At 61.9% G+C, this 26,966-nt stretch overlaps 1 protein-coding gene across 1 annotated transcript in view; it reads right to left on the bottom strand.

The window, feature by feature from the left end:
• Positions 1-4,982: 4,982 nt before the first annotated feature.
• LOC131564393 (microtubule-actin cross-linking factor 1, isoforms 6/7-like) overlaps positions 4,983-26,966 on the bottom strand; it is a 40,798-nt gene continuing 18,814 nt past the window's right edge. The window contains exons 21-39 of the mRNA XM_058814866.1: positions 26,232-26,360; positions 24,573-24,743; positions 24,302-24,457; positions 22,153-22,359; positions 21,175-21,294; positions 19,661-19,830; positions 16,893-17,052; positions 15,687-15,884; positions 14,426-14,551; positions 13,353-13,496; positions 11,143-11,331; positions 8,642-8,995; positions 8,047-8,209; positions 7,820-7,974; positions 7,663-7,737; positions 6,734-6,851; positions 6,022-6,206; positions 5,804-5,924; positions 4,983-5,545 (exon numbers count right to left, since the gene is read on the bottom strand). Of these exons, the coding sequence (XP_058670849.1) occupies positions 4,983-5,545; positions 5,804-5,924; positions 6,022-6,206; positions 6,734-6,851; positions 7,663-7,737; positions 7,820-7,974; positions 8,047-8,209; positions 8,642-8,995; positions 11,143-11,331; positions 13,353-13,496; positions 14,426-14,551; positions 15,687-15,884; positions 16,893-17,052; positions 19,661-19,830; positions 21,175-21,294; positions 22,153-22,359; positions 24,302-24,457; positions 24,573-24,743; positions 26,232-26,360 (3,504 nt within the window). The remainder of the gene's footprint in view (positions 5,546-5,803; positions 5,925-6,021; positions 6,207-6,733; positions 6,852-7,662; positions 7,738-7,819; positions 7,975-8,046; positions 8,210-8,641; positions 8,996-11,142; positions 11,332-13,352; positions 13,497-14,425; positions 14,552-15,686; positions 15,885-16,892; positions 17,053-19,660; positions 19,831-21,174; positions 21,295-22,152; positions 22,360-24,301; positions 24,458-24,572; positions 24,744-26,231; positions 26,361-26,966) is intronic.

The following is a 26,966-nucleotide window of genomic DNA, read 5'->3' as shown; positions in this document are numbered from 1 at the left end:
TGCCAGCCAAGCTGAGAGGCCTTGGTAACACCCTTGGTGGCACCCGTGCTGTGCCAGCCAAGCTGCGGGGCCTCGGTGGCACCTGTGCCATGCCAGCCGAGCTGTGGGGTCACAGCTGTGGGGCTGTGGTCAAAGGGAGCCCATAGGGGCTGGGATGGGGTCACACTGTGCTGGAGGAGCTGTCCTGATGCAGGAACCCTGCCTGGGTGGGATGGGTGCCATGCCAGGGTGGATGCTGTGCCAGGGTGGGTGCCATGCCAAGGCCAGTGCCATGGGCTCCCTGGCACAGTTGCCATGCCAAGGTGGGTGCCATGCCAGGGTGGGTGCCGTGCCAGTGTGGGTGCCATGCCACATGCCAGGGTGGGTGCCCAGCAGGCAGCACAAGCCCCTGGTGTCACTGACATATTTTATTATTTAAAAACCCTTTCACTAGGATTTTTCCCAGTGCCCCCAGTGCAGACCCTCACTGCCCATCAGGCAGCACAAGCCCCCTGGTGTCACTTATTATTTATTTAAATAATAAATATTTTATTATTTAAAAACCCTTTCGCTAGGATTTTTCTCCCGAGGAGCTGAGAAGCCTCAGAAAATAAATGTAAACAATAACTATCTGATGGAATGTGGTCTGGAGGTGTTTTACCAACAGGTGCATCTTTGATCGGTTGCATGAGAATTGTCTTTAATTAATGGCCAATCACAGCCAGATGTGTTGGACTCTCTTGAGTCTGCTACGAGATTTTGTTATCACTCTTTTCCAGCCTTCTGATGAAATATTTTCTTTTTTCTTTAGTATAGTTTTAGTATAGCATATGTGATGGAATATGCTATACTAAATATTACATTATATTACATATAATATTATATACATATAATATTACATTATATTACATTGCATTGTAATATAGTGTAATATATTACATTATATTACAATATAATATAATATAATATAATATAATATAATATAATATAATATAATATAATATAATATAATATAATATAATATAATATAATATAATATAATATAATAGTATTACAATATGTTACATAACAATATATTACATTCCATTATATTATATTACATTATATAATATTATACATTTTAATATAATGTAATGTAATGTAATGTAATGTAATATATAGTATCAGCCTTCTGAAACAGAGTCAAGATTCTCATCTATTCCCCCATCCTCAAACACTGCCACCTCCTGTGCTGTGTCCGTCTGTCCCAGTGCTGTCAGTGCAGGCTCAGACAGCCCAAGGACAAGCAGCAGAGTGCACAGACCCCATTTCTGGGGGGCTCTGGGGGGCTCTGGTGGCAGCGCTGGGGGCCAGGCCAGGTCAGGTGTGCACAGCCACCCTCGCCACCCTCGCCACCCCTCGGGGCTGACGCTGCTGAGTCAGGGATGCAAAGAAAGGCTCCAGGTGGATCAGAGGGTGAAAGCTTTTAATGAGAGTAGCGGAACTTTTTATGGTGTGACTCGCTGAGGTGAGACTCGATTGGTCTCAAAGGAGGAACATCTCACACCGACTGTGAATAACACACTGTGGAGAACCATAAATATAAACAATGGCTACACAACGAGAGATAATAATTGTTTGAAGTCTTCTTCTCTATTGTTTGAAGTCTTCTTCTCTAAGGTTCCCAGGCTCATCCCAATCCATCCAGTGGGAGAGATTATCTCTGTTCTTTCTTTGATTCAAAATTATTCTCTCCAATGGGAGAAATTATCTCTGTTCTTTCTTGGATTCAAAATTATTCTCTCCAATGGGAGAAATTATCTCTGTTCTTTCTCCAAGTGAACTGAGAACGGGGGGCAGGATGGGGTTTCTGTGGGGCAGGATGGGGCTTCTGTGGGGCAGGATGGGGTTTCTATGGGGCAGGACGGGGTCTCCATGGGGCAGGATGTGGTTTCCATGGGACAGGATGGGGTTTCCTTGGGGCAGGATGGGGTCTCTATGGGGCAGGACGGCATTTCTGTGGGGCAGGGCAGGATGGTGGTTTGCATGGGGCAAGATGGGGTTTCCACGGGGCAGGATGGGGTTTCCATGGGGCAGGATGGGGTATCCGTGGGGCAGGATGGTGGTTTCCATGGGGCAAGATGGGGTTTCTGTGGGGCAGGATGGTGTTTCCATGGGGCAGGATGGTGTTTCCGTGGGGCAGGATGGGGTTTCCATGGGGCAGGACAACGGTTTCCATGGGGCAGGGCAGGATGGTGTCTTCTATGGGGCAGGATGGTCTTGTGTGGGTCTGATGGTCCCACCATGGGGCTGATGGTCCCACCTGGCGCTGATGGTCTCACCTGGGGCGGTTGATGGCCCCACATGGGGCTGATAGTCCCACCATAGGGCTGATGGTCTCACCATGGGGCTGATGGTTCAATCTGGAGCTAATGGTCCCACCATGGTGCTGATGGTCCCATCTGGGGCTGATGGCCCAACCTGAGGCTGATGGTCCCACCTGGACTCCCCACCCGCTCACCTGCTGCCCTGGCAGTGCGATCCCTTAAACTCGGCACCAACCCCGGAGAGCCCTGGAGGCTCTCCCAGGACACCCCCTCTCCCCACCCCTCTCCCTGAGCACATTGAATGTCCAAGCAGTGGAGTTCCCGTGTGCCCATTCCCGTGCTCCGTGTGGGTGTGCCCGTCCATGGAATCCCTGCCAGCCTCGCTGCCAGCTGCCAGCAGCTTGTGTCTCCTGCCTGGGGCTGTGCCACAGCGAAAACACCGAGCAGTTTGGTGTGGGCCCCGCCACGCCGCGCCTGCTGCCCGTGCTTGCTGAGCCAGCGCCGCTGCCTGGGGCTGGGGATGCGCCTGGCACCGGCCGTGGGGCCGGTGGTGCCAGTGGTGCCAGGGACCAGCCCCAGCTGGGAGTGGTGGCTGAGATTTCCATGGGCACAGGAATGTGGCTGAGATCTCCATGGCACAGGAATGTGGCTGAGATTGAGATTTCCATGGGCACAGGAATGTGGCTGAGATTTCCATGGGCACAAGAATGTGGCTGAGATTTCCACGGGCACAGGAACGTGCAACTCAATTCGTGTTGGGAGTTCCAGCTGAGGATGTGTTGGCAGATGTGGCACCGAGAACCCTGGACTCAGCCCCTACTTCTGGGGGTCTCTGGCAAAGGGTCCTGACCTGTGCCAGGGGCTTCTCCATGCCCAGCACAGGCACAGTTCCACTCCTGGACACTTTGGCTCTGTGCTTATTCAGAAAATAAATAGTGGGGAGAGGATTTTAGGGTGAAACAGTGCAAAAACAGAGCTGGAAGCCATGAGGGCATGGCCAGGTGACCAAGGGGATTGGGAAGGGAGAGCCAGGCAGTGCTGGTGGGGGATCAAAGAGTGTGTGGGGTCTGAGACTCCTGTAAATTGGGGAGATGCCAGGCCAGGGTCGTGGTGCTGCAATGCCTGAGGACGGTCGCCATGCTCAAGGTGTCCCCCACATCTCAGAGTGGGGACACAACCAGAGCCTCCAGACACCCCATCCCACCCCAACAGGCAGCTGGGCCCATCCCAAAGGGGACAGGACACACAGGGGATGGATGCACAGCTGCCAGGACCCTGCTGGATGGGGACACACAGGGGATGGATGCACAGCTGCCAGGATTATGCTGAACATGGGGACAGACAGGGGATGGATGCACAGCTGCCAGGACCCTGCTGGATGGGGACACACAGGGGATGGATGCACAGCTGCCAGGACCGTGCTGCATGGGGACACGCAGGGGATGGATGCACAGCTGCCAGGACCACGCTGGATGGGGACATTCCCGGTGCCCTCAGGGCTGTGGGTGCCCAGAGAGCCGCCAGCAGCTAGGACAGGGTCTGGCCTCGCCCCGTGCTGCCCACGGTGGGTGCTGGTGCCAGCTGGAATGCCACCAGGAATGGCAGCAATGCCTTCCATGGAAAGGAGGGGACGTGGTGCTGGCACCGCTGCAGCGCCCGGGGCTCCTGTGCCACTGGCTGGGGCACACCCAGCCCTGCCCGGCCACCGGGTGACACCACGCGGGTGGGCACCTGCTGTGGTGAGGGGACACTTCCTGCCCTGACAGCAGAGTGAGTAGTGGACAGACTAACGGACTGCAGCCCCTTGTCCTGGTCAGATGGACAGACTGATCGACTGCAGCCGCTTGTGCAGATGCAGAGACAGATGGACTGCAGCCCCTTGTCCTGGTAAGATGGGCAGACAGACTGCAGCTCCTTGTCCTGAGCAGATGGACAGACAGACAGACTGCAGCTCCTTGTCCAGACAGACAGACAGGCAGACAGACTGACATACTGCAGCAGCTTGTCCTGGTCAGATAGACAGACTGATGGACTACAGCTCCTTATCCAGACAGACAGACTGACTGACAGACTGCAGCTCCTTGTTCTGAGCAGATGGACAGAGAGACTGCAGCCTTGTCCTGGTCAGATGGACAGACTGATGGACTGCAGCCGCTTGTCCAGATGCAGAGACAGATGGACTGCAGTCCCTCATCCTGGTAAGATGGACAGGCGGACTATAGCCCCTTGTCCAGACAGACAGGCAGACAGACTGACTGCAGCCCCTTGTCCTGGCCAGATGGATAGACGGACAGACTGCACCTCCCCATCCTGACAGTGGGGTGAGCACACAAACCAGACAGACTGCAGCCCCTCTCCCTTAGCAGATGGACAGACAGACCGACGGACCCCTCTTTCGGCAGAGGGATGGCGCGGAGCCCCTCCCCGCGCAGAGGGACGGACGGACGGACGGACGGACAGACGGGGCGCCGGTAGAAAAAGGAACCTCACTACAGTTTATTGTGGCGGCGGGCGCGCCCGGCCGGGGTTACATTCAGCTCTACTGCTCTCCGGTTAGCGGGGGTGGCGCGGGCATGCGGCGGCGGGGCGGGGGTCCCGCTGCCCCCGCTGCCGCCGGCGGGACGGGACGGGACGGGACGGGACGGGACCCCCGGGGCAGGGGGCGGCCGGAGCACCCCCAAGGCCGAGGGGTGAGGGTTAGCACCAGAATGGGGGCTCCCGGTGCCGGGTACCGAGCCCGGCCGCCTCCCGCCGGGGCGGGGGAGGCACCGTGGGCACCCCCGCGAGCAATGCCCGGTGCCGGGGGTACCGGCGGCACGGGAGGAGGGCGGGGGAAGCCCGGCTGGTCCCGCAGCCCCGGGCGCTCGGAGCGGAGCCCGGGGGCTCGCTGGGCGTCGGGAGGCGATGCTTGCATATCCTCTGGAACGGGCCCCGGCGGCGCGGTCGGTGCCGGCCGTCCAGCTCAGCCCCGCTCGGGGGGCCGCAGCGCCGGGCCGGAGACCCGCGGGGGGCGCGGCCCCGTGCAGGAGGGTCCTGAGTGGGGCCGGCCGAGGGTGCTGGGCGCAGGGCGGGCGCGGGGCTCAGCGGCAGGGGCTGCAGCGCTCCGGAGGGGACCCTTCGGGCGGCTCTGCGGGGACACGGAGGGGATGGATGGAGCGCGGAGCTCGGCCGACCCCGGCTGCAGCGCTGCGAGGGACGGGGGGACAGCCCCGCTGCCCTACGGGACAGCCCGGCCCCCGGTGCCCCCCAGCCCCGCCGCCCTGAGCACAGAGCGCACCCAGTCCGGCCCCCGGTGCCCCCCAGCCCCGCCGCCCTGAGCACAGAGCGCACCCAGCCCGGCTCCCCGGTGCCCCCCAGCCCCACGGCGCTCACCTGGGGGTGCCACAGCCCGCCTCCTCGGTGCCCCCCAGCCCCGCCGCCCTGAGCACAGAGCGCACCCAGCCCGGCTCCCCGAGGCCCCCCAGCCTGGGGGTGCCACAGCCCGGCTCCCCGGTGCCCCCCAGCCGCACGGCACTAACCTGGCGGTGCCACAGGCAGGCTCTCCTCAGCCGCGCTGAACTGCAGCTCGGCTCCGTCGGGCAGCCCCGAGCCCCGGGAGCGCGGACAGCGGTCCCCGGAGCGCGTCCTCCGCAGCACCGACTGAGGAGGGGGAGGATGAGGGTGAGATTGAGGGTCAGAGCCCGCGGAGGGCGGGTTGGGGGGCTCGGGACTGCAGGGGGGGCTTCTCGGCCCGTACCTTCCTGGCCAGGGGGCTGCTGGGGGCCGAGGCGCTGCTGTAGAGGCTGAGGCTGGAGTTGGAGCGGCTCGGGGACAGCACTTTGGAGGAGGCGGCCGACTGGGTCCCGGCGCACCTGGCGGCGGCTCCGAACACGTCCGAGGACAGGTACTTCTCGTTGATCTTCAGGTTGGTCCTTCCCTTCACTGGGGATAACGGAGGGGGTGAGTGATGAGGCGCCAGCACTGCGAGACCGTGGGGAGTGCTGTGCCCCCCTGTCGCAGACATCTTTCACGAAAAACCCTTTCTTTAGGATTTTTCCTCCTGAGAAGCTGGGAGGCCTCAGGAACAAAATGTGAACAATGGTTATCTGCTGCTGTGGAATGCAACAGGTGCATCTGTGATTGGTTTCATGTGGTTGTTTGTAATTAATGGCCAATCACAGTCAGCTGGCTTGCACTCTCTGTCCGAGACAGAAGCTTTTGTTATCATTCTTTCTTTTTCTATTCTTAACCAGCCTTCTGATGAGAACCTTTTCTTCTGTTCTTTTAGTATAGTTTTAATGTAATATATATCATAAAATAATAAATCAGCTTTCTGAAACATGGAGTCAGGTCCTTGTCTCTTCCCTCATCCTGGGACCCCTGCGAACACGGTCACACCCTCCATTGCCCCCCATGGCCCCCGTGGGACCCCACCGCACCAGAGCCCAGTGTGGGACCCCCGCACCCACCTCTGCAGGGGTCGTTTTTCACCAGGAACTCGTCGAGGGCGATCCAGCCGCCGCCCACCCGCACCATGAGGGTGCTGCGCAGGATCCGCACCATCCGCAGCTGCTGGGACTCCCCGAACTGCGGGGAGAGGGACGCTGGGGCAGGGCTGGGCGTGGGGAAGGGGCGCCAGAGCAGGCAGCAGCACCCAGACTTGCCCCTCCCTGCCGCCCCTCCAGCCCCACTGCACTGTCCTCCTGTCACTGACATATTTCATAGAAAATCCTTTCCTTAGGATCTTTTCTCCTGAGAAGCTGAGAAGCTTCAGCTTCTTCACGTTTTGCTGGTTTGGAATGTGATTTGGAGAATTGTTTACCCAGTGTGTGAATTGTTTTTACTTGATGATCAATGACAGCCAGCTGTGTTGAGGCTGTGATCAGTCAAGATTTTTTTTATTCATTCCATTCTTTTCTAGCCTTTTGACGCCTCCTTTCTCTTTCTTTAGTATAGTTTTAGTATACAATTTTCTTTTAATATAATATATATCATAAAATAATAAATCAGCCTTCTGAAACATGGAGTCAAGATTCTTGTCTTTTCCCTTGTTGGAGTTGCCTGAAAATTCTACACCCTCCCACAGGGGCCAGGGCTCCTCAGGGCATGGGGATGTGCCCCCTGCCCACCCTGGCACAGGGGCACTGCAGGAGCCCTGCATGGGGATGTGCCCCCTCCCTGCCTTGGCACACGGGCATGGGGATGTGCCCCGTCCCTGCCCTGGAACACGAGCACTGCAGGAGCCCTGTATGGGCATGGGGATGTGCCCCCTCGCTGCCCTGGCACACGGGCACTGCAGGAGCCCTGTATGGGGATGTGCCCCCTCCCTGTCCTGGCACATGGGCACTGCACAGGGCATGGGGCTGGCACAGGTGTCAGAGCCCAGCTTGGCACTTACCCGGTACCTGTTGGCGCTGATCTGCTCCACCTGGAAGCGCTTGGCGCAGTTGCACTGGGCCACTTGCCGGTTCACCTGTGGGGGCACTCTCAGCTCAGTCCCAGGCGGGACCCCCACCCTTTCAGCCGCCCCCCAGCCCCACTGCCCCGCCCCACACCTCGTCCTGGATCTGATCAGCATCACCAGAGCGGCGCAGCGGGTCCCGGTTGGGGTGCAGGGCGCTGACGAACTCGTAGTAGTCGATGAAGCCGTCGCCGTTCATGTCGAAGATGGTGGCCACAGCGTTCATCTCCAGCACGTTGGTGGGGAACTCTGGGGGGGGACAGAGACCATCAGCCCCCAATTCCAGCCCCTCAGCCCCCTCCAGCCCCCCACGGCACGCACTGGAGGCCAGGACGCTCTCGATGAACTCGCGCTGGCTGATGCGCCCGTCCTGGTCCCTGTCGATGCCGCGGAACACGTCCAGGACGCGCGACTTCATCTGGCTGATCCACTGCATGTAGCGCTTCCTCCACACCCCAAAGTCAAAGTGCGCGAACTCCTCCAGCTGGGAGGGGCATGGAGGGGATGAGCAGGACCCTCTCATGCCCCCCTCATGCCCCTTGCCCCAACCTGATTCACGATGTTGTGCCCACGGGCAGCCTCAGCTCCACAGCCTGGCTGCTCCCAGCCCTGGCTCTACCACAGCTGCAAGGGTGGGGTCTCTGCCCAGGACCCCCACTCTGTGGTGCAGGGGGCTCCAGCAGCCCCTTTGGGTCATCAGGGTGCACCCATGGGAGAGACAGGGACAGGGGACAGGGCACGGGACAGGGGAGGGAGGGACAGGGGACAGGGACAGGGGACAGAGCCCTGCAGGGACAGGGGCTGGGGCTGCTGACCCCATCCCCATGACCTGGCCGGGGGGGGGGGGGCATGGTCAGAAGATGAGAGGAGCTCACCGGGACCCCCAGGACAGGGGGACCCCCAGTGCCAGCCGTACCTCCCGCAGGCGCTGCAGGGCCGTCTCCAGCCGGTACTGCCGGTCCAGGGCCAGCAGCCAGAGCTGCTGCCAGCGGTGCAGGAGCTGCGCCATCAGCGGCGTCTGGGGCTCCAGCGCCCCGAGCGGCGCCGCCGCCGTGCCCTGCGCCTTCCCGCCGCTGCGGCGACCTGCGGACAGCGGGTCAGGGGGCGGCCGGGGGTCCCGGGCCGTGGGAGGGGGGCGATGATGGGGCTCCTTACGTGTGGCCAGTCGGCGGGTGGCCGGGGGGCCCAGGTCCACCGCCAGCTTCCGCTTGCAGCTCTTGGTCACCTTCTCCACGTCAGGCTGCTTGCGGTTCAGCTCCTCCATGAACACCTGGGGAGGAGCGCTGTGCTGAGCACGGGCTGGGGCAGCCCCTTGTGCTCCAGAGTCCCGCCGCTCCCTGTGTTCCACCGCCCCCTGTGCTCCAGAGCCCCCCCAAGGGCTCCACCGCCCCCTGTGCTCCAGAGCCCCCCAGCTCCCTGTGTTCCACAGCCCCCCGTGCTCCAGAGCCCCCCCAAGTGCTCCACCGCCCCCCGTGCTCCAGAGCCCCCCAGTTCCCTGTGTTCCACAGCCCCCCGTGCTCCAGAGCCCCCCGTGCTCCAGAGCCCCCCAGTTCCCTGTGTTCCACAGCCCCCTGTGCTCCAGAACCCCCCCAAGGACTCCACCGCCCCCCGTGCTCCAGAGCCCCCCAGCTCCCTGTGTTCCACCGCGCCCTGTGCTCCAGAGCCCCCCCAAGTGCTCCACCGCCGCTGTGCTCCAGAGCCCCCCAGCTCCTTGTGTTCCAAAGACCCCTGTGCTCCAGAACCCCCCAAGTGCTCCACCGCCCCCTGTGCTCCAGAGCCCCCCAGCTCCCTGTGTTCCACAGCCCCCTGTGCTCCAGAACCCCCCCAAGGGCTCCACCGCCCCCCGTGCTCCAGAGCCCACAGTTCCTTGTGTTCCAAAAGCCCCCTGTGCCCCACAGCCCCCCATTCTCCACAGCACCCCGTGCTCCACAGCCCCCCAGCCCCCTAGTTCCCTGTGTTTCACAGCCCCCTGTGCTCCCCAGCCCCCCATATTCTACAGCCCCCCATATTCCACAGCCCTCCTCGTGTTCCCCAGCCCCCCGTTCTCCCCATTCCCCCGTGGTCCAGAGCCCCCCAGTTCCCTGTGCTCCATAGCCCCGCCACATAGCCCCCGCCACATTCCACAGCCTCCCACATGCCCCCTATACTCCACAGCCCCCTGTGCCAAAGCAACACCACCCCCGAGCCCCATGCCCCCCAAGGCCCCATGCCCCCCAAGGCCCTCGGTCAGGCCCTCTGCTGGCCCAGGGCTGGTCGGGGTGCCAGGGGGGTCCCACTGTCCCCAAGGCCATCCGGGGGGGGTCCCACTGTCCTCAAGGCAAGCCAGAGGGGGTCACCCTGTCCCCATGTCCAGCCGGTTTCGAGGTCCCCCTGTCCCCAATGCCAGCCAGTTTCGGGGTCCTGCTGTCCCCATGCCCAGCCGGGGTGCATCGGTGGCTCCCCCTGTCCCCATGCCCAGCCGGTTTCGGGATCCTGCTGCCCCAAATGCCAGCCGGTTTCAGGGTCCCCTGTCCCCAATACCAGCCAGTTTTCGGGGTCCCCCTGTTCCCATGGCCAGGCGGGGTGTGTCAGGTCCCCATGCCCAGCCAGTTTCGGGGTCCTGCTGTCCCCATGCCCAGCCGGTTTCGGGGTCCCCCTGTCACCATGCCCAGCCGGTTTCGGGGTCCCCCTGCCCCCAATACCAGCCAGTTTTCGGGGTCCCCCTCTTCCCATGGCCAGGCGGGGTGTGTCAGGTCCCCATGCCCAGCCAGTTTCGGGGTCCTGCTGTCCCCATGCCCAGCCGGTTTCGGGGTCCCGCTGTTCCCATGCCCAGCCGGTTTCGGGGTCCCCCTGTCCCCAATACCAGCCAGTTTTTGGGGTCCCCCTGTCCCCGTGCCCAGCCGGTTTCGGGGTCCCCCTGTCCCCATGCCCAGCCGGTTTCGGGTCCCACTGTCCCCAGTGCCAGCCGGTTTCGGGGTCCCGCTGTCACCATGCCCAGCCGGTTTCGGGGTCCTGCTGTCCCCAAGGCCAGCCGGGGGGGTCTCCCTGTCCCCATGCCCAGCCGGTTTCGGGTCCCATTGTCCCCAATGCCAGCCGGTTTCAGGTCCCACTGTCCCCATGCCCAGCCGGTTTCGGGGTCCCGCTGTCCCCATGCCCAGCCAGTTTCAGGTCCCACTGTCCCCAGTGCCAGCCGGTTTCGGGGTCCCGCTGTCCCCGTGCCCAGCCGGTTTCGGGGTCCCGCTGTCCCCATGCCCAGCCGGTTTCGGGTCCCACTGTCCCCATGCCCAGCCGGTTTCGGGGTCCCGCTGTCCCCAATACCAGCCAGTTCGGGGTTCCGCTGTCCCCATGCCCAGCCGGTTTCGGGGTCCCGCTGTCCCCGTGCCCAGCCGGTTTCGGGGTCCCGCTGTCCCCAATACCAGCCAGTTCGGGGTCTCTCACCGCGTGCTGCGCGCTGAGCTCCTCCAGCGGCTCGGCCTCCTCGGGCAGCGGCTCCTGGTCGCGCAGCCCCAGCGCCTCCTCGGCCGCCGTGATCCACTCCAGCAGCTGCTCCGTGTCCTCCCGCTCGGCCGCCAGCGCCGCCGCCTGCGCCCGCAGCCGCTCGCCCTGCTGCTGCGCCCAGCTCAGCACCTGCGGGGCGGCCGGGGCGGTGGGGCGAGCGGGGCACGGGGAGGGCACACTAGTGTGCGCCCCGAGGTCACCCAGATGGGATATAGGGCTGGGACACGGGGCAGCGACACGGGGGACACGGGGAGGGCACCCAGTGTGCGCCCCGGGGTCCCCGGGCTGGGATACGGGGCAGGGACACGGGGCAGCGACACAGGGGACGCGGGGAGGGCACCCCAGTGCACATCTCAAGGTCTCCAGCTGGGACATGGGGCTGGGATATGGGGCTGGGACACGGGGGACACGAGGGGGGCCCCACAATGCACCCCAAGGTCCCTGGCTGGGATATGGGGCAGGGACACGGGGAGGGCACCCCAGTGTGCACCTCGAGGTCCCTGGGCTGGGATATAGGGCTGGGATATGGGGCAGGGATATGGGGCAGGGACATGGGGCTGGGACATGGGGGACATGGGGAGGGGACTCACTGTGTACCCCAAGGACCCCGACTGGGATATAGGTAGGGCTGGATATGGGGCAGGGATATGGGGACACTGGGAGGGCACCCCACTGCGCACCCTGAGGTCCCCCGGCTGGGATATGGGGCTGGGATATGGGGCAGGGACATGGGGCAGGGACATGGGGCTGGGACATGGGAACACGGGAAGGGCACCCCAGTGTGCCCCCCAGGGTCCTCGGGCTGGGGCATGGGGCTGGGATATAGGGCAGGGATATGGGGGACATGGGGAGGGCACCCCAGTGTGCGCCCCAAGGTGCCCCAGCTGGGACATGGGACACCGGACATGGGGAGGGCACCCACTGCGCACCCCAACATCCCCTGGCTGGGATATAGGGCTGGGATATGGGGCAGAGGTGTGGGGCAGGGACACTGGACAGGGATATATGGCAGGGACATGGAGCAGGGATATGGGGCAAGGACATGGGGCAGGGACAAAGATATGGGGCTGGAACATGGGTCTGCATCACAGGGGCAGGGATATGGGGCTGGGACATGGGGCAGGGATATGGGGCAGAGACACTCGGCAGGGATGGCACCCACTGCACACCCCAATGTCCCCCGCCTGGGACACGGGGCAGGGACATGGGTCTGGGATATGAGAAAGGGACATGGGACTGGGACATGGGGCAGCACCAGGCTCCTGCTGGGCAGCAGGGGCAGAGCTGGGGGTGGTCCCCCCACGTTCTGAGGGTCCCCAGGTCTGTGCTGTGTGGCCATGCCGGCTGCTCTCCCATTTTGGGGTGCGTGGGGTGAGGGGGGCAGCCCCAGGGCAGATCCAGAGCGGATCCTGCAGCTCTGTGCTCAATAAAGGCTTTGTGTGGGATCGGCTGAACTGGCCAGACCAGTCCCAGGAGCGCCAGAGCCTCTCACCTGCAAATTCAGAGCAGCCCAGGGCGGCTCTGGGCCACTGTGGAGCCTGATCTGGGGTGGGGGTCCCAGGACACCGCTCCCACCTTTCCCTGCCTCAGCTCTGTGGTGGCCACATTGCACAGGAATGAGCCACCACCCTCCCAGGGGGCTGTGGGGGCCCCAGGTGACCCCATGAGGCCACAGGGTGGGGGACCATGGGGTGACACTGGCAAGGCCAAGACCCCCAAGGGCTGAGCACCCCCAGATCCTGCAGTGCTCTGGTTGGGGGGGCTGCACCTGGCAGTCCCTGGTGCTGGGAGAGGCGTGGGGCAGGGGGACAGGTGTGGGGCACTGGGACAGGTGTGGGGAATGGGACAGGTGTGGGGCTGTGGGACAGGTGTGGGGCACTGGGACAGGTGTGGGGCACTGGGACAGGTGTGGGGCCATGCTTTCCCCAGGTGTGGGGCGGTGGGACAGGTGTGGGGCCGTGCTTTCCCCAGGTGTGGGGCAGGTGTGGGGCCGTGCTTTCCCCAGGTATGGGGCAGTGGGACAGGTGTGGGGCAGTGGGATAGGTATGGGGCCATGCTTTCCCCAGGTGTGGGGCAGGTGTGGGGCCGTGCTTTCCCCAGGTGTGGGTGCCACTCTGCCCCCCCAGGCAGGGCTGGGGTCCCTGTCTCACCTCCTGGAAGCGGCTCTTGGCGACCGTGACCCAGGATTTGATGGTGATGACGGAGTCGGGGTGGCAGGTGCTGAGGATCTCCTCCCCCAGCGAGGTGATGCACTCCAGCTCCAGCTGCTGGCACTGCAGGGACTGCATCAGCTCCTGGGGGCACAGGGACATGGCACTGTGAGGCCTCAGCCCTCCAGACACCACCAGGATTGTGGAATTGGGGTGGGGGTACCCAAATCTCCCCACCTCAGGGCATTTGGGGCCCCAAACCCCATGGTTTTGGTGTGGTGGGATTCAACATCCCAAATCTCTCAGTGGTGGCACCTGTCACGCTGGTTTTTTAAGATTTTCTAAGCCTTCTGATGTTGACACTCTTGTAGTGAACTTTCTCACACACTTTCTGTAAATAACTCATTGGTTTGCATTCCTTCATGGAGGAGAAGAAATTTGATGGACTTTTGGTTTGTCCAGTGTCACTGGAGAGGTGGCACTGTCACCCTCCAATCCACTGTCACTTTTGGAAAACTATCAATGTTGGAGTCAGAAAATAAACTTCCCTTTTCTCTTCACCTTGAAAACAGGGATGTGCGCTCATGTTCTTTTGTGTCCTATACCGACAGGCACCCAACATCCCTGTGGGGATCCCACAGCCCAGCTGGGCTGGCTGAGCCCAGTGATGGAGCTCCTGGGGCAAAGCTGGGGCTGCTGGGGGCCAATGGGGGCCAGTGAAGGCCAATGGGGGCCAATGGGGGCCAATGGGGGCCAATGAGGGCCAATGGGGGCCAATGGGGGCCAGTGGGCGCCAATGAGGGCCAATGGGGGCCAGTGGGGGCAATGGAGGCCAATGGGGGCCAATGGGGGCCAGTGAAGGCCAATGGGGGCCAATGGGGGCCAGTGAAGGCCAATGGGGGCCAGTGGGGGCCAGTGAGGGCCAATGGGGGCCAGTGGAGGCCAATGGAGGCCATTGGACACCAGTGGGGGCCAATGGGGGTCAATGGAGGCCAATGGAAGGCAGTGGACATCAGTGGGGGCCAATGGGGGGCAGTGATGGCCAATGGGGGCCAATGGGGGCTGGCACCCACCTGCAGCTGGGCCTGGCACTCGTGCACGGCCGCCTCCTCCTCGGGGAACACTCCGTACTTGAGCGTCTTCTCCGACTCCGTCAGGCGCCCCAGGAAGGAGTGCACCAGGGTGTGGAACTCCTCCGCCTGCCACCACAGTGGGGACCTGCTCAGCACCCACCCTGCAGCCCCTGAGCCCTCTGAACCTCCTGACCAGCCCCCTGAGCCCTGCTGGGCATGGACCAACCCCTGGCACAGGCACTGGGTGCACGCTGTGCCAAGGGAGAGCTGCTGCCAGCCCCGCTCCAGCCCCACAGAGGAATGGAGGGAGACCCTACAGCCAGCTCTAAAGCGGGACACAATTTCCTCTGAGCCTCCCTGTGCCACCCAGCTGCCTGCCCCGGGCACTGTGCACACATTCACACCTGTAAGAGGCACCTGGCCTGGCACCTGGCCATGGACCTTGAGACAGAACCTCAGAGCCCCACGCAGTGCCACGCCCCGAGCTGGGCACCCCACAGAGAACCCCAAAGGCACAGCCCCAACACCACCCAGGGAGCCTGGGATACCTCCCCAAAGCACAGCCACCCACCATGCCTGCAGCGCCCTGGAAATGCAGCCACCCAGTAGCCAAGCACCCCACAGAGACCCCAAAGCATAGCCATGCACCATCTGAGCACCCCCAAAACACAGCCACACATCACCCAAACTCTCTCCAAAACATGGCCATCCACCACCTGAGCACTCCACGGAGCACCCTCCAAAGCACGACCACCCACCAACTGAGCACCTCACAGAGAACCCCTAAAGCACAGCCACCCACCAGCCAAGCACCCCTCAAAGCATGGACAGCTCCCACCCAAGCACCCCCCCAGAGCACCTCTGGGGTCTCCCCCGCTGCAGACCTCAGCCCCGGGGATTCCTCTGATGCAGATCCCAACCTGGAGCCTCCCCTGTTGCAGACCCCACTCTGGGAGTTCCCCCACTGCCCCCACCCCGGGGTTCCCCTGCTGCAGACCCCAACCCCGGAGGTTCCTCCACTACAGACCCCAACCCTGAGGTTCCCCCGCTGCCCCCCAACCCCATGGGGTTCCCCTGCTGTCCCCCAACCCCTGGGCTCCCCCATTGCCCCCCAACCCCTTGGGCTCCCCCGCTGCCCCCAACCCCAGGGGCTCCCCTGCTGTCCCCCAACCCCTGGGCTCCCCCATTGCCCCCCAATCCCAGGGGTTGCCCCGCTGCCCCCCCAACCCCTTGGGCTCCCCCACTGCCCCCCAGCCCTCACCTGCCGCAGCGCCGCCTCCAGCCGGGCCTGCTTGGCCAGGGAGAGTTTGCAGACCAGGTCCCAGCGGGTGCTGAGCTCCTCCACCTGCCGCTGCAGCCACTGCGAGTCCACGCTGCTGCTGCCCCGCGTCAGGTCCCGCACCGAGCGCTTCAGCGTCTTGATGCAGCTGGCGCGCTTGCCCAGCTCCTTCTGGAAAACCTGGGGGGCGGCGGGACCGTGGGACGGGGACCCCGCTGCTGGGCAGGGGTGCCTTGCACCCCAAAACCTCGCAGCAGTGCCCATGGGGTTCCTCTGCGCCCCAAATTCTCGCAGCAGTGGGTACAGGGCTCCTGTGCACCCCAAAACCTCACGGCAGTGGGTGCGGGGCTCCTGTGCACCCCAAAACCTCGCAGCAGTGAGCATAGGGTTCCTGTGCAGTCCAAACCCTCTCAGCAATGGGAATGGGGCTCTCCTGCACCCCAAACCCTCACAGAAGCGGGCACAGGGCTCCTGTGCACCCCAAACCCTCACTGCAGTGGGAACAGGGTTACTCTGCGCCCTAAACCCTCACTGCAGTGGTCACAGGGTTTTCCTGCACCCCAAACCCTCACAGAGTTGCCTTGCAACCCAAACCCTCATAGAAGTGAGCACAGGGTTCCTGTGCACCCCCAAAATCACAAAAATGGGCATAGGGTTGCTGTGCACCCCAAACCCTAACAGAAAAGGGCACACAGTTCTCCTGCACCCCAAACCCTCACAGCAGTGGGCACAGGGTTTTCCTGCACCCCAAACCCTCACAGGGCTCCCCTACATCCCAAACCCTCACAGAGTTCCCCAGCACCCCAAACCCTGACAGGGCTCCCGTGCACCCCAATCCCCACAGAAGCGGGAATAGGGTTCCTGGGCACCTCAAACCCTCACAGAGTTTTCCTGCACCCCAAACCCTCGCAGCAGTGAGCTCAGGGTTCCTGTACACCCTGAACCTTCACAGGGCTCTCCTGCACCCCAAACCCTCACAGTTCCTGTGCACCCCAAACCCTCACAGGGTTTCCCTGCCCCCCAACCCCTTCCCATCTCTGGGGCACACGGTGCTCCCATACCAGGTCGAGGGCACCCCAAACCGGGGTCACACTGGGGTCTCCCCAGCAGGCAGTGCCCCTTCCTGCCCCACAGCGAGGGTGGGCACAACCCGGGGGTCCCTGCAGACCCCTCCCCAGGGCCACCCACCTTGTGCTTGTCCATGAGGTCCCCGACCAGGTCGCGGTCCCCCCCGACGGGGGCATCCTCGCTGAGCTGCGGCTCGGCGCGGTACAGCCAGTCCATGAGCGCCTGCAGCGCGTCCGTGAACTTGCCCGAGAAGAGCAGGTTCTCCTCCAGCTTGTGCTGCCTGTGGGGCACAGGGCACGCTCAGAACCCCAAAGAGGAGCCCCAGAGCTGCCACAGAGAGCTGGCAGGGCTGTTATGGGCAGGGATGGATCCTGGCAGTGCCATTATGGACTGGGATGGGTCCTGAGCACGTTCTCCTCCAGCTTGTGCTGCCTGTGGGGCACAGGGCACGCTCAGAACCCCAAAGAGGAGCCCCAGAGGCACCACAGGGTCCTGGCAGGGCCATTATGGATTGGGTTGGATCCTGAGCAGGGTCTCCTCCAGCTTGTGCTGCCTGCCAGGGGCACAGGGCACGCTCAGAACCTGGGGGCACCCCAAAGAGGTGCTGGCATTGTCATTATGGACAGGGATGGATCCTGAGCGTGTTCTCCTCCAGCTTGTGCTGCCTGCCAGGGGCACAGGGCAGCGTGGGCACCTGAGGGCATCCTGTGGGGTCACCCCAGAGCCACTACAGGGTGGTGGCATTGTCATTATGGACAGGGATGGGTCCTGTGCAGGTTCTCCTCCAGCTTGTGCTGCCTGCCAGGGGCACAGGGCAGTGTGGGTGCCCCAAAGAGGAACCCCAGAACCACCACAGGGTCCTGGCAGGGCTATTATGGACTGGGCTGGATCCTGAACAGGTTCTCATCCAGCTTGTGCTGCCTGCGGGCACAGGGCAGTGTGGGCACCGCTGGGGTCACCACAGAGCCACCACACAGAGAGGGCAGGGCTGCTATGGGAATGGATGGGTCCTAAGCAGGTTCTCCTCCAGCTTGTGCTGCCTGCCAGGGGCACAGGGCAGTGTGGGCACCTGGGGGGGCACTCTAGAGCCACCACAGAGCTGGCAGGGCCGTTATGGACAAAGATGGGTCATGGTGGTGCCATTATGGACAGGGATGGGTCTTGAGCAGGTTCTCCTCCAGCTTTTGCTACCTGCGGGCACAGGGCACGCTCAGAACCCGAGGGCACCCCAAAGAGGAACCCCAGGGCTGCCACAGGGAGCTGGCAGTGCCATTATGGACTGGGACAGGTCCTGGTGGGACTGCTATGGACTGGGATGGGTCCTGGCAGCACCATAATGGACAGAGACAGGCCCTGGTGGCACCATTATGGACAGGAACAGGTCCTGGTGGTGTCATTAAGGACAGAGACAGGTCCTGGCAGTGCCATTATGGACTGGGTAAGTTCCTGGAGGTGCCATTATGGACTAGAACAGGTCCTGGCAGCGCCATTATGGACAGGAACAGGTCGTGGCTGTGTCCTTATGGACAGGGACAGGTCCTGGCAGTGCCATTATGGACAGGGATGGGCCCTGGTGGTGTCATTATGGAGAGGGACAGGTCCTGGCTGTGCCGTTATGGACTGGAACAGGTCCTGGCAGGGCTGTTATGGACAAGAACCGGTCCTGGAAGCACTATTATGGACAGGAACAGGTCGTGGCTGTGTCCTTATGGACACAGATTGGTCCTTGCAGTGCCATTTAGGACAGGGACAGGTCCTGGAAATGCCATTATGGACTGGAACAGGTCCTGGCGGTGCCATTATAGACAGGGACAGGTCCTGGCAGTGCCATTAAGGACAGGGACAGATCCTGGCAATGCCATTATGGACAGAGACAGGTCCTGGCGGTGCCATTATAGACAGGGACAGGTCCTGGCAGTGCCATTAAGGACAGGGACAGATCCTGGCAATGCCATTATGGACAGAGACAGGTCCTGGCGGTGCCATTATAGACAGGGACAGGTCCTGGCAGTGCCATTGTGGACATGGATGGGGCCCAGCTGCAGCCCAAGGGCAGAGCCCAGCAATGCTGGGAATAGGGTCCCAGAGGAGGATGCCCAGGGAGGAAGGGCAGTTCCACGTGCCCGCCTGGGACCCTCAGAGCGAGCAGAGAACAGATCGTGTCACAGCTGGGAGTGGATTTTGGAAAGGGGCCATGATGGCACCGGTCACCCTTAAGCTGTCATGGAAAACCAACAATCCTCTCTGGGTGAGTCAATGGCCCCTGGAGAAGAAGAAACTGAGTTCTCTCAAATCTGGTCAATGAACAATTACAGAAAGGCCACATCAAAGAAACCAACAGTCCCTCGCAGTGGCCACAGGGGTCCCCTGCACCCCAAACCCTCACAGCAGTGAGCACAGGGTTCCTATGCACCCCAAACCCTCACAGCAGTGGCCACAGGGGTCCCCTGCACCCCAAACCCTCACAGCAGTGAGCACAGGGTTTCCCTGCACCCCAAACCCTCACAGGGCTCCCCTGCACCCCAAACCCTCACAGCAGTGGGCACAGGGTTACCGGGCACCCCAAACCTTCACAAGGTTCCTCTGCACCCCAAACCCTCCCAGAAATGCTGTGGGCACCATTTCCATCCCTATTCCCATCCCATCCCCATCCCAACCCCTTCCCTGTCCCATCCCCATCCCACCTGCATCCCAACCCCTTCCCTATCCCAACCCCTTCCTTGTCCCATCCGAATCCCAGCCCCTTTCCCTATCCTATCCCCATCCCAACCCCTTCCCTCTCCCATCCCCATCCCACCTGCATCCCAACCCCTTCCCCGTTCCATCCCCATCCCAACCCATCCTACCCCACCCATACCTCACCCCCACCCCTCCGGCGCCGCCCCCACCTCTCCGCGGCGTGGCTGCACAGCGCGTCCCAGCGCTCCTTCAGCTCCCCCAGCAGCTCCTCCAGCGGCTGCAGGTCCTGGGGCAGCCGCGCCCCCTCCCGCAGCGCCCGCCCGCTCCGCAGCGTGGCCTCGTACACCGGGCGCTTGGCCCGCAGCACCTTCTGGAACGCCTGCAGGGGCACAGGCAGTGTGGGCACCCAGGGACATCCCAGAGCCACCACACAGAGTGGGCAGGGCTGGGTCCCCCAGCTGGAGAAGGACACTCCCTGCTCCCTCGAGGGCTCTGGGGCGGTTGGGGTGCCCTACAAACCCAACACCCCTCAGCCCAGCGCTCCCCCAAGGTCTCCCAGCACTGCAGGATGGCCCTAGGGTGTTGTCCGAACCCCCTGGTGCTGGGTGTTCCCCCAAGGGCTGGGTCCCCCAGCTGGAGAAGGACACTCCCTGCTCCCCCAGGGGCTGTGGGGCAGTTGGGATGCCCTAAATGCCCAACATCCCTGGGCCCAGGACTCCCCCAGATGTGTGGGGGGACACTCCCTGCTCCCCCAAGGGCTCTGGGGTGGTTGGGGTGCCCTACAAACCCAACGCCTCTCAGCCCAGCACTCCCCCAAGGTCTCCCAGCACTGCAGGATGGCCCTAGGGTGCTCCCTGACCCCCTTGGCACTGGGTGTTCCCCCGGGTGCTGGGTCCCCTGGCTGGAGAAGGACACTCCCTGCTCCCCCAGGGGCTGTGGGGTGGTTGGGATGCCCTAAATGCCCAACACCCCTCAGCCCAGCACTCCCCCAAGGTCTCCAAGCACTGCAGGATGGCCCTGGTGTCAGAGCTCAGCACATCCCTCTGGGTGTCCAGAGTTGCCGAGGACTCTGCCGGGGGCTCAGAGATCCTGGCACGTAGCCCACAACACCTGGGGATTTGATTTTGACCCCTGGAGCAAGTTGCCAACTTTGCATGAGGACCTGAAAGTCACACAGGTTTCAATGGTGTAATAATAAAATGATCACAGGGTGAAAATGTAGATTTTAGGATTTTTGGTATGGGGACAAGATAGAGGAATCTGGACATGTCCAGCCTTTTTCCTTCTTCTTGTTCTCCATTTTCTGCTGTGATGCTGGCACTTTGGGATCGGTTTAGAGTAGAAGCTCACTGTCTGACATAGGTGATGGGTATTGGGAATTAAGTGTAAATATGTTATATGTAGTTTGTAGTATAAAAGGATAACACCACCTCAGGGGCGGTCAGAGTGCCTGTGGCTGCCCTGCTGAGCAGATCTCGGCTGGGCAGAAAGAAAATTTTAGAGATAAGAATTAATAAACAACCTCAAGACTGAAAAGTGAAGAGTCCAGACTCGTTCTTCAGCCGCGCGGGCCGAAGCAGAGACATCCTGCACATCTCAGGGCAGCAATTATCAACAGCAACCTGAGACCCTGGGGTATTGTCCAACCCCCCCAGGAGCTGGGGACCCCCCAGAAGCTCAGTTCTGCACCCCCCGTGCCGAGGAGCACGAGGGGCAGCCCCACCTTGTGCTCAGCCAGCTGGCACTTGATCTCCTCCTGGCTGGTGGCCACGTCCTGAGGCTCCTCCAGGCTCTGCTCCACCTCGTCCATCCAGTCCAGGAGCAGCCGCCGGGACTCGCTGAACTGCAGGGCAGGGCAGGGCTCAGGGGGCTGCAGGGGGCTCGGGGGGGATCCAGCAGCAAAGTGGATGTGAGGCCACCGAAACAGGAGCCATGAGGCCACACAAGGGAGTGACACGGCCTGGCCACCACCACGGGGCAAATCATGGACCAGGACAGCACAGTGACAGCACCAGAGCCATGGGGTCCCTTCCTGGGCCAGGACGGCACAGTGACAGCACCAGAGCCATCAGGTCCCCTCCTGGGCCAGCTCCCAACAGGACCCATGACATGGAATCAACAGTCCCGGGATGGTTTGGGCTGGAAGGATCTCAAAGCCCATCCAGTTCCACCCTCCTGCCATGGCAGGGACACCTTTCACCGTCCCAGGCTGCTCCAAGCCCTGTCCAACCTGGCCTTGGACACTTCTGAGGATGGGGCAGACACAGCTTCTCCAGGAAACCCCCCTCAAGGGAAGAATTTCTTCCCAAGATCATGGGAAGAAATTATTGGGCCGGGACAGCACAGTGACAGCACCAGAGCCATCAGGTCCCCTCCTGGGCCAGCTCCCAGCAGGACCCATGACATGGAATCAACAGTCCCGGGATGGTTTGGGCTGGAAGGAACTCAAACCCATCCGGTTCCACCCCCTTGCCACACCTTCCACTAGCCCAGGTTGCTCCAAGCCCCATCCAACCTGGCCTTGGACACTTGAGCATGGGGCAGACACAGCTTCTCCTGGAAACCCCCCTCAAGGGAAGAACTTCTTCCCCATATCCCATCCATCCCTGCCCTCTGGCACCTTGTCCTGTCCCTCCAGGCCCGTGTCCCAAGGCAGCCAACGTGCAGAGACCCCTCCCCAGCCCAGGCTGTGTCCCGGTACCTGCTTGCTGCGTTTCCGGGCCTCCTCCAGCACGGCTCCCCTCTCTGCTGCCCGCTGCAGGACCTTGCCCAGCCTTTCCCGGGCTGCCAGCACCAGGTTCTGGATGACGGCCCCGTCCTGTTTCCGACTGAAATCCTTGAGGCGCGCGGCCACGGCCTCCAGGCCACCCAGCTTCTCCCCGTGCGCGTTCGCTTCCTTCACCAGGGCCTGCGGGGAGGGGGCAGCTCAGGGTGGGGGTCCTGGGGCGGGTGAGGAGCCCCCAGACACAGCCCGTGCCAGGAGGGGACACGGAGCACCAGGCACGGGCTGGGATGGGGCACAGAGTGTTGCAGTGTTATTTCAGGGTTTACCCCAGAACTTGGGTCCCTTCACTGATAATTGCCTGCCAGGTGTGTCAGTCACCTCTCCTTTTCCCTCCCAGCACTGTCTGTCAGTCCTGGAATTCCAGAAGGGCCTCGAGTGATTGGCAGATTCAAAGGATGCCCTCTACCCGTGGGGGCATTGGGCCATCCAGGTGTCCTTTGTCCCTTTGTCCCTCCCCTCCTGTCCCTGGTTGGTGGCACCCGACCCCTTCCCTCCCCTCTCCCTGGGGTTCAAAGGAACAGCGCAGGCTCAGGGCGTTCTGTTGGAGGAGTTGCTGGATTCAGAGGCCTGTGGGCCAGAATGAAGCTCTGGATCCAAACCCTCCATCAGAACCGACTCCTTTCCTTCACCATGGCCTCAAAGCTTCTCCACAGAGGGAAACCTGAGGAGCAGCCCCTGTTATGGGGGGCAGCTCCATCCCAGCACCACCAGAGCTCCTGCAGCCCTGGACTTGTCCCCATGGGCCCAGCTGCAGCACCCAGCCAGCCAAAAGTGTCTGTGGGGTGAAACACCACACACCCAGCCAGCCCAAAGTGTCTGTGGGGTGAAACACCACACACCCACAGCCAAAAGTGTCTGTGGGGTGAAACACCACACACCCAGCCGGCCCAAAGTGTCTGTGGGGTGAAACACCACACACCCACAGCCAAAAGTGTCTGTGGGGTGAAACACCACACACCCACCAGCCCAAAGTGTCTGTGGGGTGAAACACCACACACCCAGCCAGCCCAAAGTGTCTGTGGGGTGAAACACCACACACCCAGCCAGCCCAAAGTGTCTGTGGGGTGAAACACCACACACCCAGAGCCAAAAGTGTCTGTGGGGTGAAACACCACACACCCCGCCAGCCAAAAGTGTCTGTGGGGTGAAACACCACAGTTGCCCCCATTAGGTTCAGCATCAAGGGCCAAGGCATGTCCCATCTGCAACACTGGTAAATTCCAGTAACAGAGCTTGCTCGCTCTGCTGTGGTGGGGACATGGTGCCCTGTTCTTCTAAAGTTCTTCCAAGTATTCTGATGTTTACATTTTTGTTTCTCATGTGCTTTTCATGTAAATAATGATTGTTTTGCATCCCGTTCTGGAGGAGGAGAGAATTGACGGGCTGTTGGTTTGACCAGTGCGGTTGGAGAGGCGACAATTCCATCCTCCAATCCCTGGTGACTTTTGGAATTCTATAAATATCAAGGTGCAGAAGTAAACACACCCTTTTTTGCCTCGGACATCTCAGTCTGTGAGCATCATTCATTTTGTGCCATATGGTGGCAGGGACACACGTGCCACTCGCCCTGGGCACCCCTGGGGCAGACCCCAGCCTCATGAACTGACCCCGAGGGTGTCTCTCTTGCCTTGTGTTCCTGGATCGTATTGCCACAGGGACACGTGCCACTCCTCCAGGCACCCCACAGGTGCCACACAGCACTCTTGGGGCAGACCCCTGCGCCACAAACCGTATTGCCACAGGGACAAGCGTGCCATTCACCCTGGGCACCCCTGGGGCAGACCCCAGCCCCAAAAACCGACCCGGAGGGCACCGCTCTTGCCTTTTTCTCCTGGATCATAGTGCCACAGGGACACGCGTGCCACTCGCCTTGGGCACCCTGCAGGTGCCACTTACCCCGGGCACCCCTGGGGCACACCCCAGCCCCACAAACTGGCCCCCAGGGCACCGCTCTTGCCATGTGCTCCTGGGTCGTGGTGCCACAGGGACACACATGCCACTTGCCCTGGGCACCCCTGAGGCAGACCGCTGCCCCACCAACCAGCTCTGAGGGCACCGCTCTTGCCTTGTGCTCCTGGATCTGCGCGGTGACGGTGTCCAGGACGAAGCTGGGGGGCGCAGGGGACCCCAGCAGCTCCTCGGCGTGGGCCACCCAGCGCAGCAGCTCCTGCGCCGAGCCGTGGAACTCGGTGCTGACCGTCAGCCCCTCGGCCAGGCGCTCCTGCGGGCATGGTGTGCACCGGTGGGCACGGCAGGCACTGCTGGGCACCGGCTGCCCTGCTCCTGACCCGGTCTGCTCAGGGGGAGCCCCCCGCGGGTCAGAGCCCCCCGCACACCTTCCTCTCCTGGGCCTCGGCCTGGACGCTGTCCCACTTCTGCTCCAGCAGGCGCAGGCTGTGTTCAGTGCTGCAGGGCCGGCCGGCGCGGCACGAGTCCAGCAGCCGCTGCAGCCGCTCCCGCAGCCCCCGGTAGGAACCGGCCCGCGCCTCCAGCTCCCGGCACAGCTCCTGCCGGGATAGCGGAGTCAGCACCGGGACAGCGGGACAGTGGCGTCAACAGAGGGACAGTGGGATAGTGCGGAAGCGGCATCAGCGGCGGGACAAAGGGCAGGGGGAGGAAGGGACAGGGAGTGGGATGGGGATGGAGATGTGGATGGGGCAGGCAGGGTGACGGGTAAAGGGTTGGAGATGGGCACGGGGCAGGCAGGGTGACGGGTACAGGGATGGAGATGGGCACGGGGCAGGCAGGGTGACGGGTACAGGGATGGAGATGGGCACGGGGGTGGTGTTGGGAACAGGAGCAGGAATGGGAATGGGGATGGGAATGGGAACAGAGATGGGGATGTGGAGGGGTCAGGTAAAGTATACAGGGGACAGAGATGGGGATGGGAACGGGGAGGGATCAGGTAAAGCAGACAGGGAACAAGGATGGGGATGGGAACAAGGCTGGGAATAGGGATGGGAACGGGGATAGGGATTGGAATGGGGTTGGGAACAAGGATGGGGATGGGAACAGGGATGGGAATGAGAGTGGGGCTGGGAACAGGGCTGGGGACAGGGGATGGGGATGGGAATGGAAACAGGGGTGGGGATGAGAATGGGGCCGGCAGGGTGATGGGTACAGGGATGGGGATGGGAACAGGGATGGGAATGGGGCTGGGGACAGGGATGGGGATGTGGATGGGGCAGGCAGGGTGACGGGTATAGGGATGTGGATGGGAATGGGGCTGGAGACAGGGATGGGGATGGGAACGGGGCTGACAACAGGGATGGGAACAGGGATGGTGTTGGGAACAGGGATGGGGATGAGAATGGGAACAGGGGTGGGGATGAGAATGGGGCAGGCAGGGTGATAGGTACAGGGATGAAGCTGGGAACAGAGATGGCAATGGGGATGGTGTTGGGAATGGGGATGGGAATGGGGGTGGGGACAGGGATGGGAATGGGAATGGGGATGGGGCAGGCAGGGTGACAGGTACAGGGATGGAGATGGGAATGGGAATGAGGCTGGGGATGGGAACAGGGATGGGGATGAAAGGGGGCACAAGGATGGGGATGGGAATGGGGCTGGGAACAGGGATGGGGATGGGAACAGGGATGAAAATGGGGATGGGGATGGGAAGAGGCATAGGAACAGGGATGGGAACAGGCATGGGGATGTGGAGGGGTTAGGTAAAGCAGACAGTGGACAGGGATGGGTACAGAGGACGGGGACAAGGGAGACAGCCACACTGAACAGGGGGAGGGGATGAAGAGAGGAATGTGGACAGGGACAGGAACAGGTTCAGGACAAGGACAAAGTTGGCTCCTGCTCTGAGCTGGAGCAGCTGAGGGAGGGGCACCAGGCTCTGCCTGGCTGAGGGGAGGAGGCAGCAGAGAAGGATCCTGGCCCAGCAGTGTGGAGAAGAGTGGACCTGGGTCACACATCCCCCCAGGAGACCAACAGACTGCAGGGGCCGGTCCTCCATCAGGGCCCAGGCTGCCTCTGGCTCTCACCAGGTGTGCGTTCAGCTTCTCTTTGGTGGCATCCGGGTGGCCCCAGGCCGGCTTGGAGCAGAAGAGCTGCAGCTCCACCTGCTCCAGCCAGTGCAGCAACTCCGTGATCTCCAGCGTGATGTCCTGCACCTGGGGGCGAGGCGGGGCTCAGGTTGTAGCCTGTTTCAGTCATCCCGCTTCTTTCCCCAGGTATGCCAATACCCTCTCCCTTCCCCTCCCTTGCCCCTGCTGAGCGCTGTCCATCAATCCTGGCATTCCAGAAAGGGTATCATGTGATTGGTGAAGTTCAAAAGATGCCACTCAACCCTGGGAGACATTGGGCCATCCAGGTGTCATTTGTCCCCTGAGAATTCCCCCCCCTTACCTGGATGGTGGGATCCCTACCCCTTCCCTCCCCCTCTCCCTGGGGTTAAAAGGAACAGCAACCACGCGGTTCATTGGTTCTGTTGGAGCTGTTGCTGGATTCAGAGGCCTGTGTGCCAGGAATAAAGCTCTGGATCAAAACCCTCCAGCAGAACCAACTCATTTTCCTTCACCTCGCTTAAAGCCTTTCCACCAGAGGTAAACCTGAGCTCCTGCATGTCTGGACTTGTCCCAAGCACCCAGCTGCAGCATCCAGCTTAGCCAAAGGTGTCTCTGAGGTGAAACCACCACAGCTGCCATCTCTGGTCAAGCAGCAAGGGCCAGACCAGCCCCGGCCCGTTCCATCCGCTATATCGGTATTTAATCCCAATA

This window comes from Ammospiza caudacuta, chromosome 1, assembly GCF_027887145.1.
Source record: "Ammospiza caudacuta isolate bAmmCau1 chromosome 1, bAmmCau1.pri, whole genome shotgun sequence".
Classification (NCBI taxonomy): Eukaryota; Metazoa; Chordata; class Aves; order Passeriformes; family Passerellidae; genus Ammospiza; species Ammospiza caudacuta.
This window is presented reverse-complemented; position numbering and strand designations above follow the sequence as displayed.